The 15,828-nt window shown below is 42.9% G+C and overlaps 1 protein-coding gene across 1 annotated transcript in view; it reads right to left on the bottom strand.

The window, feature by feature from the left end:
• LOC109932026 (kinesin-like protein KIF24) overlaps positions 1-15,828 on the bottom strand; it is a 101,672-nt gene that overhangs the window by 60,888 nt on the left and 24,956 nt on the right. Inside the window, exons 2-3 of the mRNA XM_048600391.1 lie at positions 13,837-14,428; positions 10,191-10,380 (exon numbers count right to left, since the gene is read on the bottom strand). Coding sequence (XP_048456348.1) covers positions 10,191-10,380; positions 13,837-14,408 — 762 coding nt within the window. The 5' untranslated portion in view covers positions 14,409-14,428. The remainder of the gene's footprint in view (positions 1-10,190; positions 10,381-13,836; positions 14,429-15,828) is intronic.

The raw sequence follows: 15,828 nt of genomic DNA on the forward strand, positions 1-15,828 counted from the left end.
GTAAAGACAAACACAGCTGACTCAGTTAACATGCTACCAATGTCCTTTGGCTTGGTGCACAGATTGCCCCCTTGGTCCTTAATAGGCTCTACGCTTTCCCTGGTTATTCTCTTCCCCTTGATACACTCAGAAAATCTTGCGATTCTCCCTAAGCAGTGCTTTTTCATATCCCTCTTTGCTCTCCTACTTGCTTTCTTGATTTCCCCTGCACTTTCTATATTCCTCTAAGGCCTCAGTTGTTTTGCTCCCTTTGTACCTGTTTTATTTCTTTTCCTTTTTATTCTGTCCTGAAATTCCATGAAATCCATGGTTTTCTACACTTGTTGCTCCTACATTTCATCCTTAAGGGAATATGTTGAGCCTGTACTTCCCCCAGTATGTTTTTGAACCCCTCCCACTGTTTTGCTGTCGATTTACCTTCAAGTCGCTGTGCCCAGTCTATTTTATCAGATATTGCTTCATTTTAATAGAATTTACTTTAGCTCAATCCAAGATCCTTTTTTGCAGACCATCTTTCTCCTTTTCCATAACAATATTATTATGGTGTTGGGGTCGCTATGGGGAAAATGTTTCCCCACTGTCACCTCAAAACACCCGTCCAGCTTCCTTCCTTAAAATTAAATGTCAGCAGTGCATCATCCCTTGTAATCCCATCAACATGTTGATATAAAATGTTCTGCTGTATACATTTCAAGAAATCTAGCCCCTCTAAACCCTCTCTGCTATGATTATTCCAATTAATATTGGGGTAGTTGAGACCCCCTAACATAATTAACCTATTATTTTACATGCCTTAGTGAATTTACTGCATAGCTACTCAACTGCTCACTGATTGTTTGGGGGCCTATAATACACTCCAAACAGTGTGACTGTGTCTGTTTATTCCTAAGTTAGACCCACAAAGCCCCATTTGATAACCTATCTGAGATATCATCCCTCCGACAGTAACTGATTCCCTAACTAATAACGCAACACCACTCTCACTTTTGCATCCTCTCCTGTCCTACTTAAAGATCCTACACCCTGGAATGTTGACTTGCGAGTATTGTCCCTTCCTCAACCATGTTTCTACGATGGCAACAGCACAGTTCCATATGTCAATCCATACTCTTGCCTCATCTGTTTTATCTCTAATACTCCTGGCGTTAGAGGCCATCCAGCCTTGCTTCATTCCCTTGAAGCACCACATGAACCTACTCTGCCTTGGTTCCTTCTCTAAGTTATGCTGTGTCACTATTGACCTAACGCACTGTGTCCCTACCCCAACTGAACTAGTTTAAACTCGTCCCAACAGCACTAGCAAACCCTTCCACAAGGATGTCAGTGCCATATCACTTGTCGAGGTCCCATCTTCCCCAGATGATCCCATTGATCCAGAAATCTAAAACTCACCCTCCTGCACCAACTCTTGAGCAAAGATAAACCATGCATCCAAATGATATATTCTCCTCCAGGTAGTTCACCTACAAGGTGACAGTTACATTCTTGTGTGACTTCACGTTATAGAAAATCACCACAGGAAATTGCATAATAACGCCATAGGAAATTGCTATACTTGTACAACAGAAAGTTCGCATTGTCCAAACAACATCCACTGTTCATTAATTGTGTTATAGCCAATTTGCGTTAACAAAACATGTTACAGCAGAACTAGCTGTCTTTCCATACTCGCCAATATGTGGCAGAGGGAGTAATCCTGAGATTATGCCTTTCGGGGTCCTACTTCTTAATCTACTGCATAACTCCTGAACTCTTGATGCAAGACTTCACCCCTCATTCTACCTCGGTCATTAATACTAATGAGTACCACAACTTCTGTCTTATCAGCCCCCACCCTCAGGATGCCTTGCAGTAGTTTTGTGACATCACTGACCCTAGCACCATCACTGACCCTAGCACTGACCCTAGGCAACACACCATCCTGGAATGACGTCTGCGGCAGCAGAAACACCTGTCTGCTCCCCTAATTGTTCAATCTCCTATCACAATTGCTCCTGCTTTTTACTTCTTCCCCTCCTGTACAGTCAGACAGTTTGTGGTGACAGAAGCTTGGTTCTGACTGCATTCCCTTGAGGTACCAGTACCCTCCTCAGCTTCCAGACCAGAAAACCGATTTTTTGAGCTGGACCACAGGGAACTCCTACACTACTGACCGCGTGCTCCCTCTCCAAGGACACCCAGGCTCGACCATAGCTACAGAAGAGGGGCAGACAGTCAGCCAAAATAACCCCCTTCATGGCCCGCTGCCTGGACCTGTTCATTGCCAGCCAGCCAGGCCAGGCCCAGGATCAGACCCACAAGGAGATCCTCCGAAGTGCATGCACCCCTCCCCACTGCATGCCCAAAGATCAGGATCGTGAGGCTGGAGTACAACCAAAAACAGAGCAAAAGGTCTTTCAGGTAACTAAAAAAAGAGAGTGCAAACACCCACAACCAATATACACATGGTCCACAGACTCCACAGGGCCACAAAACAAACAGTTGGGCTGGGAGTCTGTGAACCACCACAATCTGCAGTTGCAAGGGACTGCTGCATGCAACACCCCCCACCCCAGATCCCCAAGGGAAAGAGGGAGGACTCCAGCATAAAGAACCCTCCACTCAGGATCTTCACTGCCCAGCAGTAAATAGGCACGCCAAGGCATGTCCAGGCAGTGGATGAAGGAGAAGAGGTAGATGGTGTGCAACAGCAGTCTATACATAGTCCAATGTTTCGCTTCCCTAAAAGACATACAACATATATCCAAGGCGACTCAGGTTGCGGGGTACAGGCATCCAGGGAAGCACAGGATCCTGGGGCCAAATGTGAAATTCCGTCTGGACAGAGGTATGCACTGATGGGATTCTAACGCACACCTGAGCATCCTCCAAATGGTGCACAACATCAGGTCCAAGCACTGCCGTTTTAAGGCGTTGGAGGACAGTGGTCGCAAGCTGGATTTTTTTTTCTATTCATTTGTGGGATGTGAGCGTCGCTAGCTGGCCAGCATTTCTTGCCCATCCTAGTTGCCCTTGAGAAGGTGGTGGTGAGCTGCCTTCTTGAACTGCTGCAGTCCACCAGCTGTAGGTTGACCCACATTACCCTTCGGGAGGATTCCAGGAGTTTGACACAGCGAGAGTGAAGGAATGGCGGTACATGTCCAAGTCAGGATGGTGAGTAGCTTGGAGTGGAACTTGGAGGTGGTGGTGTTCCCATATGTCTGCTGCCCTTGTCCTTCTAGATGGAAGTGGTCGTAGGTTTAGAAGATGCTGTCTGAGGATCATTGATGAATTTCTGCAGTGGATCTTGTAGACAGTACACACTGCTGCTACTGAGCATCGGTGGTGGAAGGAGTGGCTGCAGTGCTAATCAAGCAGGCTGCTTCGCCCTGGATAGTGTCAAGCTTCCCGAGTGTTGTTGGGGCTGCACTCAGCCAGGCAAGTGGGGAGTATTCCATCATACTCCTGATCTGTGCCTTGTAGATGGTGAACAGGCTTTCAGGATTCAGGAGGTGAGTTACTCGCCGCAGTATTCCTAGCTTCTGGCCTGCTCTTGTAGCCACTGTGTTTATGTGGGGAGTCCAGTTGAGTGTTGGATGTCCATTGCCGCCCTGCCTACCAATTCCTGTGGCAGCATCCAGCCCAGGCCCCTGTCACCCAGCATGGCCCTCCCTTCTGCCAGCCGCTTGAACCCGAAATTGTGGAGGTGCAGATTCCCAAGCAATGGCTCTATGACGATAGCTGCTACTTCTGACGGCAGGTAGACCTGACACAAGTCAACCACGTCCCAGACATTGATCAGGTCCTGGTAAAAGGCAGCCAGCATCCTGAGGGCAGTTGCTGTCGCAAGGTGGCTGTTAGTTTGTCGGCTACCCTGATACTTAGGGGTCCGAGTAGTCTGGTCATCTCCGGTAGGTCTCATGTACGACAGGGTGACTAGTGTGTCTGGCTGTGTTGTGTCTTCTTGTTGTGGTCTGTAGGTGTCAGGGAAGCCTACAAACTAACAACCACCTTGCGACAGCAACTGATGAAAGTAAAAGGATCCCATACCCACAAACAATAAAACTAAAGTAATGTACCAAATACCATGCCAGGACTGTGAGAAACATTACATAAGCCAAACTGGAAGAAAACTGACAATAAAGGATACACAAACACCAACTAGCCACCAAGAGACACAACCAATTCTCACTGGTCTCGATACACACGGACAAAGAAGGACACTAATTCAACTGAGACAACACATCCATAATAGCACAAGCCAAGCAGAGACATGCCAGGGAATTTCTGGTGGCCTAGCATTCCAACCAGAACTCCATCAACAAACACATTGAACTGGACCCGATAATACAAACCACTGAAAAACAGAATTGGAAGTGATGCCAACCACCCCAGCAAACCAAGACAAATAAATAATAAGCTGGACAGAACACCAGCACTTCACCGAAGACGCACTGACAATGTTACCAAGCAGAGTGACAAAACGTCTGCAATCAAACACACCGGCTCGGCGATCAAGTCTCCATCCTTCGGAACTGGAATAGTTTGGTATCTAGTGAAGCTGTAGGCTGTTCCTTTAAGCCTGCCTTCAAAGTTTGGACTGCTGTTTCTTTGGACTGCCAGATCACTGGATGATCAATGGCATGGAGCGGTCCTTCTATGACCATTTGACTTCAGGAAATACTCAAATTCCCTGCTGGTAAACAATATTTTTGCATTAATTTTTGCACTTGTTGGCACTCTGGGCATTCCCCCACCATCATGGCTATGTCTGCATTCAATCCTGGCCACGAGATATAACTTCATTTTGGAAACCACTGGATGACCCTGGTGGAGTTCAGTCCACAACTAGCAGCAACATTTGCTCAAGACAATCACTCTTCTTCCTCACTATAAAATGTTATCTTCTACTGTGAGCTAGTCTTTCCAGGTGCAAAAAGGTTTCAATTCTGGTTGTGACGGCTCTTTGGTTTCCTCCAATACCACCGGCTATTTTAGTTTTGCCAGGATTGTATCTTTCTGCGTCCAAAGTCTGATATTGTCAGATGTGACTGAAAGTGTGTCCAGAAAATTTAAAACCATTATGGATACTTCCAGTGACGGTATCAGCGGTGGTGTATCTGCCAGCAAAAGGCAGCTCAATGCACCTACCTTTGCAATTAGGCCTCCCAGATGGTGTTCCAACTTGTAATTATTCACACTTAGTATTAGTGCCCACCGCTGAATTCAGCCTGAAGCCATGGGCAGCACTGCCTTGTCCTTTTTAAGTAGACCTAGTTTGTGGTCCATTATCATTATAAATTTATGTTGTAAGAAAGGTATTGGTGAAACCTCCTGACTCCAAATATGACCACCAAACCTTCCTTGTTGACCTGGGCATATTTACACTCTAGATTAGCCAAACTTCTCGATGCAGACACTATGGGGGGTTTCTCTCCATTGGGTCTCCTATGAATTAATACCACCCAGATGCCATATGGAGAGGCATCACATGTCAATATCAGATCTCGCTTGGGATCACAGTGTGCCAACACCTTAGAGGATGATGAACAAAAACAAAGTTGCTGGAAAAGCCCAGTCGGTCTGGCAGCGTCTGTGAAGCAAAAAACAGAGTTAATGTTTCGGGTCCGGTGACCCTTCCTCCAAACCAGATCCAGACCTTAAGGTCCCAAAACGTTAACTCTTTTTCCCTTCACAGATGCTGCCAGACCGACTGGGCTTTCCCAGCAACTTTGTTTTTGTTGCTGATTCACAGTATCTGCAGTTCTTTCTGTTTTTACCTTAGAGGATGATAGCTGTTTATTCACTTCCCTGAAAGCTGTGGTTTGGCTACAAGGCCATTTCCAAGGTTGACCCTTTTTTAAGAGTTGATACAAAAGGGGCCAGGATGGAGGCCAGGTTACGTATTAACTTTCTGTAATAATTACAAGGGAAAGACCTAAGCTTTGGTACAGACATGGGAGCCAGGGCACCTTTGATTGCCCTTACTTTATCTTCCAACAGGTGTAATCTGGTCTTTTCGACTCTGTGGCCCAAGTAGGTCACTTGGGGTGTCTGGAACACACATTTTCCCCTTCTAAGGCGTACACCAGTCTGGGAGAAACATCTATGTCCAATTTCTCTAAGTGGTCCTTATTGGTCTTCCCTGTTACTAGTACATCATCTACATAAATGGCAAACTGGGGGTCGACCTTGTAAGAAGTTCTCCATCATCCAGTGAAAAATTGCACAGGCTGATGATATTCCAAATAGCAGTCTCGTATACTACTACAAACCCTTATGGGTATTAATTGTAGCATACTTCTGGGAATTCTTATCTAACTGCAATTGCATGGCTCATATCCAGCTTTGTGAAGGACAGCCTCCCTGCAAGCTTTGTGTATAAATCCTCAATGCAAGGGATTGGACATTTATCTAGCTGCAAGAAGCAGTTTGTTTAAAATTCCCACAAAGGCAAACCAACTTGTTGGGCTTCTCAACAGGGATGACTGGTGCTGCCCATTCCGCAAACTGACTGGTTTGACGATTCCTTTGCTTTCCAGCCTTCCGATTTCTACCTCTACTTTTGCCCGTAACGCAAATGACACTAGGCAGCCCTTGCAGAATCATTGAATTGCTTCCTGGTCAACATGCAAGGTGGCCTTTGCCTCCTTTGATAGTCCCAAACCTTCCTGAAAAACTTCTGGTTATTTAATTGGGACTTCACTCAGGCAGCCATTTTCTAATTGAAAAATGTTGAGCCAATCTAGGTCAATCTTTCTCAACCAATTTCGCCCCATCAAGCTTGGGCCTGAGCCTTTTACTACAATCAGTGGTAACTGAACCAGCTGTTTCGCATAAGAGACTGGAACCGAAGTTGTACCCTTAATCTGTAATTGTTCCCTGGTACAGGTTGTCAATCTCGCCAAGGTCTTGCGCAAACTTAAGGGTTGGAGTCCAGACTGAATTTTGTTAAAGACTGGTTCTGCGGACACTGAAACTACTGCACCAGTATCAACCTCCATTAGAACCTCGTGATTGGTTCTGATTTGGACATTGCTAAGCAATTTAGCTGCTCCAAACGAGCTCTCGGCAGACTTGCCAGGGTGTGCACTCTCCTGGATACCAGCTGATGAGTTCTCTTACTCAGTTTAGGTCTAGTGGGACTTATTTGCTGTCTCGAGTCAGCATACTAGCAGCAACTATGATGGCTTACTGGCTCAGATCCTGAAGAAAATGTTATCCATTTGGCTGAGGCTTAGCTTTGTTTTGGGGTTTTGCTGTGGACTGACCTGGAGTATCTCTGTTCAGGATATGTCCTGAGTGAGGCTATGCAAATATTTTCACTCAGGTAGTGTTCCATAAGCTCAATTAGACTGCCGAAGGTGTCCACTTCCATTGGAATACCCTGCAACTCATTTGCTCTACTTGCTGCATTTTCCAGTAATAGTGCCTGTTTGAAGTCCAGTTCAGCTTCAGCTAGAAAGTGCTCTTGCACGGTTACATCATTAATCCTACATACAAACAGTCTCTCAGCACCTCATTCAGTGCTAAACCAAAGTCACATGCCTCTGCCAGTCATCTTAACCCATCAAAAATTCTAACACGGATTCCCCTGGTTCTTGAATTGCCAAGTAAAACTGGTCGCATCTCAGAATTAGAGGAGGCTTGGGGTCATAATATTCCTTAACTAAATCCTTAAATTCTTGGAAGATTTTAGAGAAAATTAGGCTTCTAACAACCGAGAAAGCTGCGGGTCAACAAGCTATCAGCAGAATTACTCATTGCTTTTCATCTGTCTGGAAAAACATAATGTATTCTTTCGACACACTGGGCCCAGTCTTTGACAGCAGGATTGAACAAGTCAAGCTTCCCAAATAACAGCATGATGCCAGAAATGCTTACCCCAACTCAAAGATGACTGTTGTGAGCGAATTTCCTTTATTCATTAACGAGGTGAGGACATCACTGGCTGACCAGCATTTATTGTCCATCCCTAATTGCCGAGAGGGCAGTTCAGAGTCAACCGAACTGTTGTGGGTCTGGAGTCACATGTAGGCCAGACCAGGCAAGGATAGCAATTTCCTTCCCTAAAGAACATTAGTTTTACCGACAATCGACAACGGAATCATGGCCATCATTAGATTCTTAATTCCAGACATTCTATTGCATTCAAATTCCACCATCTGCCATGGCGGGATTTGAACCCAGGTACCCGGAATGTTTTCTGGATCTCTGGATTAACAGTCCAGCAATAATACCACTAGGCGATTGCCTCCCCAAATTTCTTCCAAAGCATGCTTTTCTATTGTTGCCATTGAAATAACTCCACAGAGGCCGGTATCCTGTTACCAAGTCACCCTCTATTTACACATAGAGAGTCCTTAACACTGATCCAACTCCCTCAGAGCCACCTCTCAAAAGTTCTTATCTATCAGCGAGGGCTTTTTGATTGGACCAGGTTAACAGCCCCAATCAGGGAACTCATTCTATGATGTCAACTTGGCTGACCTCATTACAATTATAGACTCACCATTCTGTGCACCTCCCCCGTAAGGTCGGACTCCCAAGTAAGTGTGACCAAAAAAAAAGTTTTTACATTTCACAGTTCCTTGAACTAACTTTGAAGGGAAACAAAGCTGGAATACTCTCAGCCAATCAACCCACAATCTTCCTATAACGGCACAGTTTGATTTTTTTTTCAGTCTATTCAGTAATTCCGAATTGCTTGACAGTGATCCGAGTCTGCTTTACAGAGATCCTAACTTGCCAAAGATGCTAACATAAAGCAAGACCACATTTGTTGCTCATGCCCAATTGCCCTTGAGCCAAATGGCTTGCACATTTCAGAGGACAAATAAAGAATCAACCACATTGGTGTAGATCTGGAGTCACATGCAGACTAGTCCAGATAAGCATAGCTAATTTCACTCCCTAAATGGCATTACTGAACCAATTGGGTACTTCTCACAACAGATCATAGTTTCATGGTGACTATTATGAAGAATCGCTTTATATTCCAGATTTATTAATTGAATTAAAATCTAACCAACTGTCAATGTGGAATTTGAACTAACATCTCCAGAGCATTAGATGGGTCCTTTTGATTACTAGTCCAGTGGCATTACCACTGCTCTAACACCTCCCTGTAAGTGCTTCATACTTCTCGCAGTCTACTTCATAGTGATGCTGGTCTGCTCTACACTGATCCTGACCTGCATCACAGTAATTCTCCACTGATTTTTTTTTTTTTTTTAAAAGTAAGATATGTCATCTGTCAAATGCTTTTTGATGCAGCTTGTTAGTAATGACCATTCAAATTTTTTTGTGCTACTTTCTGGGATCCTATTAGAAGTAATTATACACTGATTTTAAAACATAACTACGAGAAGAATAATACAAATTGTAAAAATGACACAGAATCATAGAATCCCTACAATGCAGAAAGAGGCCATATGACCCATCTAGTCTATGCTGACCCACTGAAAAGCATCCCATCCAGATCCATCCATCCCCTTAATCTCTCATGTGTTTCTTTTTTAAACTATGGCTAACCCATCTAACCTGCTCATCCCTGACCTCCAGGAAAATTGTATTTTTTAACCATGGCCAATCCACCTAACCTGCATGTCTTTGGACATAACGGCATAGTTTCAATAGATTTCCAGGGGAAAAACAAACCCCTCATAGATAACAAATATGTAATGCATATTAAAGCAAAATACTGTGGATGCTGGAAATCTGAAATAAAAATAGAAAGCGCTGGAGAAACTCAGGAGGTCTGGTAGCATCTGTGGAGAGAGAAAACAAAGTTAACAGCTCCAATCCAAATGACTATTCTTCTGAACTGAAGAGGAGGAGGAGGAGTCAGGTTCAAAACATTAATTCTGTTTCTCTCTCCACAGCTGCTACCAGATCAAATATGCAATATACAGATAGATGAGAAAAAGTATAGCAGAAATATACTGTCTTGACCAATTTAAAGTCATGTGCAACTGTTCATATTCTAAAGTATACCTGTGGGGATCATGTTAGAACACATGCTGCAGTTCAGATGGCTCATCATTCAATCCTAACTCATGTAGCCTACATATTATCATTCTATTTATGAACAAAATATTGATCATTTATTTTTTCCCCAGCAAACTGAAACAACTTTCATACCACATCTTATATTCACTGGCCAAAATTTAAAATTGAAGGAATTAATAAACAAAAACAACAATTCCTACTTGTTGGACGTACTGCTTCAAATCAACCGCTTCCTTTTTCTCATGAATAAGGACAGATTTATTTTCTTCCACTTTTGCGACATCAATTTCTCCACGTCGCACTTCTCGTACTCCCAGCGGTCGCTTTCGAACACAAACGTGGATTTTTTCAATCTCTGTCCACGTCTGTTCTTTCCCAGGACTCGCAGGCCTAGGAATAAAAATGCAGCGATTACATAATAATTCTCAAAGCAAAATAATCCCCTAGCGCCATTACAACTGTGACTAGACTTCAAAAAAGTAACCTGTGACAAACTTTGGGCGTAGATACAGTAAACAGAAAGAAACCTTTCCCCTTGACGGAGGGATCAATGATTGGGGGATGTAAAGGTAAGATGCAAAGGTTTAAAGGAGAGGTGAGGAAAAACATTTTCACAGTGGGTGGTGGGAATCTGGAACTCACTGTCTGTAGGAGTGGTAGAGGCAGAAATCCTCATAACATTTAGGAAGCATTCAGATGTAACCTTGCTATGCCAAGGCATACAAAAATTTGGGCCAAGTGATGGTTGTTGTTGACTGGCATGGACGAAGAGCCTTTTTCTGTACTGTCGATCTCAAAGACTCCAAGAACATGGCTGAAACAGTAAATGTACACTTTGTCTCTGTCTGCTTTAAAGAGAGGGATAAATCCTGGAACATCTGACCAATAGCTAATGTCAGCAGTGAGAACTTTGACAGACATTGTGCACAATCTTGCAGACTGTCCACATTCAATAACAGACAGGTGGACCTTAAATAAGAGGGCTCCCCCACAGTTTTTCTTCCCTGCATTTCACCATCATCCTACTACCTTGCATAACATGAGCTTCTACTCACTGCCCCAGCAGACTTACCTAGATTTAGGGCATGCAAGGTTTCTCTTCCCCATGGGCCTCCTGCAATACTGGCAGTGGTGTGGCACAGAATCACTGGCCTCCAAATACAGCTACTGGCTAAGTGCTTGGACATCTTCTGGAGATGGACCAAGTCCAGTTTCATACAAATTAAAGATCATTGCCCAAAATATACCCAAGATGGCAGCAGAGTAGCAGGTCTGTGCATGGACTCCTGAGCTCAGAGCTCATGCGCTCCAGTCTTTTATCTCTCCTCTTTACTTCTGCTCTTTTTTTTTTTCCACTTTTTTTTTCATATTTCTTTTCTTTAAAGTCCTTTGCGATGGGTTAATCAGCCACATAGAGAGCGCGGGCTGTGCGCAGAATGGCAGCAGCATCCCAGCGGTCTGAGGTTGCGGCAGGAGGTGATGACAGCAGCAGTAGATGCAGTTCCTCCCAGCAATTGGAGGTGGCAGCAGATGCAGTTCCTCCCAGGCTCCTCTTAGCCATCGGAGATGGTGGCAGCATGGCATCGGCAAAGAGAACGGGCCATGTGCGGAATGGCGGCAGCCTCCCAGCATTTGGATGCAGTGGACGTGGCTCCTCCCAGCGACTGGAGGCAGTGGCATCATCAATGGCATCAAGAATGAGGCTCCTTCCGGTGATTGCTGTGAGACTCGCAGGCTGATCGAGACTTCAGGCCATGGCTGGGCCTGGGTACCTGCTTTGGTGATTCCAAACACCTTTATGGAGATAAGACTTAGACTTTAAGTTCTGGACATTTTTCTTACCTTTTGGCTTTCTTTTATTTCTGCTTTTTTAAAAAAATCTGATTATGTAACCAAGATGGTGCCAGAGGATGGCCACTTTGTACACTTTCACAGTACTCATGTATTCCTACAAATAAAATCTAATTCCAAAGTCCATTACAGTGGGACATGCTGGCTAAAACGGATGTGGACTTGTTCCCAACCTTTACGCTCAAGTGCAGGGAGCCTAGATTTAGATTATCAGGCTGGATCATACGCCTAGACAAAATGAAATGTAATCTGGAAAAACATTTAATGGATCAGAGCTAGCAACATTTGCAAAAGGTAAATCATGTTTGACTGGTTTCATTGAGTTTTTTTAAACTGAAGCAAATGGGGTGAAGGATTGATGTAGGCAGTGCAGTTAATATACATATGCAGTTCCAGAGGAATTCAATGAATTGCCACGTAACACTTATTAGCAAAACGGATGCAAATTGGACGACAGCGCACTTGCAGTAAGGATACAAAATTAGCAAACAGAAAGACTATGGTATTCACTTCTTTCTGATTGTAAAGAAGGATACAGTACTGTCCCCATAGGTTGATACTCAAATTCCCACACTTTTTGATATACATATTAGTGTACACAAGGCATCATTTCAAAGTTTGTAGAAGGCAGAGGGAAAGAACAGCAATGAATGCTGGTTATTGAATATTTTTAAGATTGAGTTAGATTCTTGATTGACAAGGTAATCCCAAGATTGTAGAGGGTAGACAAGCAAATAGAATTAAGACCACAATCAGATCAGCCATGATCTCAAAAACTGAAGCTTAAGAGGCCAAATGGCATACTGACTGCTCCTAACTTGAAAGCTTGTATGAACAAACTCAGAAATGTAATCAACAGCAAGGCAAGTAGTATATGACTTCTGAAGTATCTGAAATATGCAGACACACTTCAGATGGAAAAATGATTACGGGGGAAGATACAAATTAATGGTATAACTTTAAGGGATTGCAGAAAAAGAGATGCAATTATACATAAGCAACTTGAAAAGGAGGCATTACGCTGAGGAAGCTGTTCAAAAACATCTTTGGCTTTAATCAATAGAAACATAGGACCTAAAGAAGTTATTCTAAACTTTTAGAAAACACCAGTTAAGCCACTGCTAGAATATTATGGCCAATTCAGAGTATCATGTTTTATAAAGGATATAAAGACATTCAAGATGATGTATATAAAACTTACAAGATTGGTACTGGAACTTCAGTTATGTATAGAGACTAGAAAAGCTGGGGCTGTCCACACTAAAGCAGAGAAGGTTTAGGGGGAGATTTAACAAGGGTGTTTAATACCACGAAGGCTTCGGACAGTAAATAGTGCAATTAGCAAAAGGACGAGAAAAAACAAGAATTTTTTTGTTTTTTAAGGATCTGGCATACATAACCTGAAAGGTTGTACAAGCAGATTCAACAATAATTTTTAGTAGGAAATTAGAGAAATATTTGAAGGAGAAAATTTCACCGGGCTATGCAGCAAGTGCAGAGAATCTTTTAAGATGACAGTACAGGTGAAGGGCTGACTACCTAACATTGCACTATGAAAGCTAGGTTTTCATTATTCCATCATTCTAAGAAAGCTAGGCTTTTTGTCCCAAAACTTTTGGACAGATCTGAAGATCCTATTGTCATATCCTGCGATGGACCAAATCAACTACCCAACATAAAAAGTATTCTAATTACAGAAAATGGCTTTAGCCGCTGCACAGCAACAAAAGTACTATAGCAGATAACGAGATGAGAAATCTGGTAACTACATAAGCCTGTGGAATTTCCACACATAATACCTTTTGCTGATGTCAATTACATCCACCCCTAAATTCAACCTATTTCCCACAAAAAAATCATACGTAGATTCACTGTCCCTTAATATTAAGGTCACATTCATATTCAGGTTTTCCTGAGTTTTGTAAATTGAGTTTTGTAAAAATTCTAAAACTAGAAATGAATGCATGATCAATTTTAAAATTATCGTTACAATACCTTGAGACTGCATGTGGTAGTCCATAATTATATCCTGAAACATGCAAAATCATTTTTGTATTTTGAATTGTTGAGTAATCATCCTCCTTCTCAGCAAGAGAGTGCATTTCCTTACAACATAATTTGACAGGTAGCCGGTCAACTGGTGAAGGAGGTTTTGACAATCCTGAAGGAGTATCCTGAAGATAATTTTCAGAAGATGATAGCTGAGGATAGCTACTGGGTTCAGAAAGCTGACTGTTATTGTTCCTTTCATTATTGGATATGCACTCAAAGTTCAACTGACGTCGAGGGCCAGGCTTGACTTTCTCCACAAAGACATTAAGTGCACCTGCCTGGGAACAGTCAGTACTTGCACTGGCTTCATGGTCCTCATTTTGTACAGCTTTTATGATTTGAATGAGTTGGAATAAACGTTTTTGATCACGCATATTGTGCATCCCCAGCACAGAATAATCATTCATGGTCAGCTTAACCAGATCTTGTGACTTCAGAAAACCCATTGCTGTGAAGTGAGTGTAATACTGCGCCAATCCGGCTTCACGCAGACATTCGTAGAGACACGAGGACATTCTACCAACTTATGTTGCCACTAGAAAAGACAAATGCAGATTAGATTTTCAAGTTCTGTATTATTTTGGGAAATTTTTGCTAAACATTATTTTCAAGCTCTTGGTCTGAATAAACTGGAGTCTCTTAGAAAACAAATGGAATAGAATTATATAATTTTACCATTTATAATATTTATGTCTTTTCTAAATAAGTGTTCTCACCAATGGGAGGAATTGGTACAATTAGGAACAGAAGCAACACTAGGCAAATTGCTTTCAACAATGAACTTTTCAGTTAACAGAAAGGGGAACCTTTTATTTCATATAGTTAAACTTGATTCAATCCCATTTCTGAATATGAAAAAGTGAAAAAAAGTTGTATAGTATCCTTAAGCTTACCCAATATTCATAAATTAAACAGCAAATCTGCTTTCAGAGCAAATAAACCCCAGATATTACAAACAGTAGATTGTGAATACAAATATAGTACTGATAGCAACTATCTTAAAAATGATTAACTATAGCTGCTCAGTAAAATTATAAATATTGAAGAAATAAAAGAACTAACAATGACAGAATGCTTTCACAGCCTTAGTATCTCCCAAAGTGTATTTAAGTCCCCGATATTGTCCCTTTCATTATTCGATATGCACTCAAAGTTCAAATGACGCTGAGGACGAGGCTTAACTTACGCCACAAAGACATTAAGTGCATCTGCCTGGGAATAGTTAGTCTTTACACTGGCATCATGGTCCTCATTTTGTACAGCTTTTGAAACACGGGAACTTGTGTAAGAGAGGGAAAGCAGCTGGCAACTGTGTAGAATGAGCATGAACAGAAATGAGCCAAAGATAATCAGGTTAGAATGAATGTGTCCTGTAGGATTGAGCAAAACTCCCCATATTCTGAAATACTGCCCCAAAATCCTGGGCTTCGCAAATATCTTTTAAAAGCGAAAAACAAAAAGACAGCTGGGCTCTGCTCTGGGAAAGTTACACAGAGATAGCTGCTTGGAACCATGATTCAGCCCGAAGATCCAATTCATGCCTCAACTCTAAAAGAACAATTAACCGGACCCAAGAAACCAACTTTTAACCCAGACGTTATGGAACCTTAGATAACAAGGTGTAGAGCTGGATGAACACAGCAGGCCAAGCAGCATCACAGGAGCAGGAAGGCTGACGTTTCGGACCTAGACCCTCCTTCAGAAATGGGGGAGGAGAAGGGGGTTCTGAAATAAATAGGGAGAGAGGGGGAGGCGGATAGAAGATGGATAGAGGAGAAGATAGGTGGAGAGGAGACAGACAGGTCAAAGAGGCGGGGATGGAGCCAGTAAAGGTGAGTGTAGGTGGGAAGTTAGGGAGGGGATAGGTCAGTCCAGGGAGGACGGACAGGTCAAGGGGGTGGGATAGTAGTGAGGAGATGGGGGTGGGGCTTGAGG

Source organism: Rhincodon typus, chromosome 1 (genome assembly GCF_021869965.1).
Source record: "Rhincodon typus isolate 14 chromosome 1, sRhiTyp1.1, whole genome shotgun sequence".
NCBI lineage: Eukaryota > Metazoa > Chordata > Chondrichthyes > Orectolobiformes > Rhincodontidae > Rhincodon > Rhincodon typus.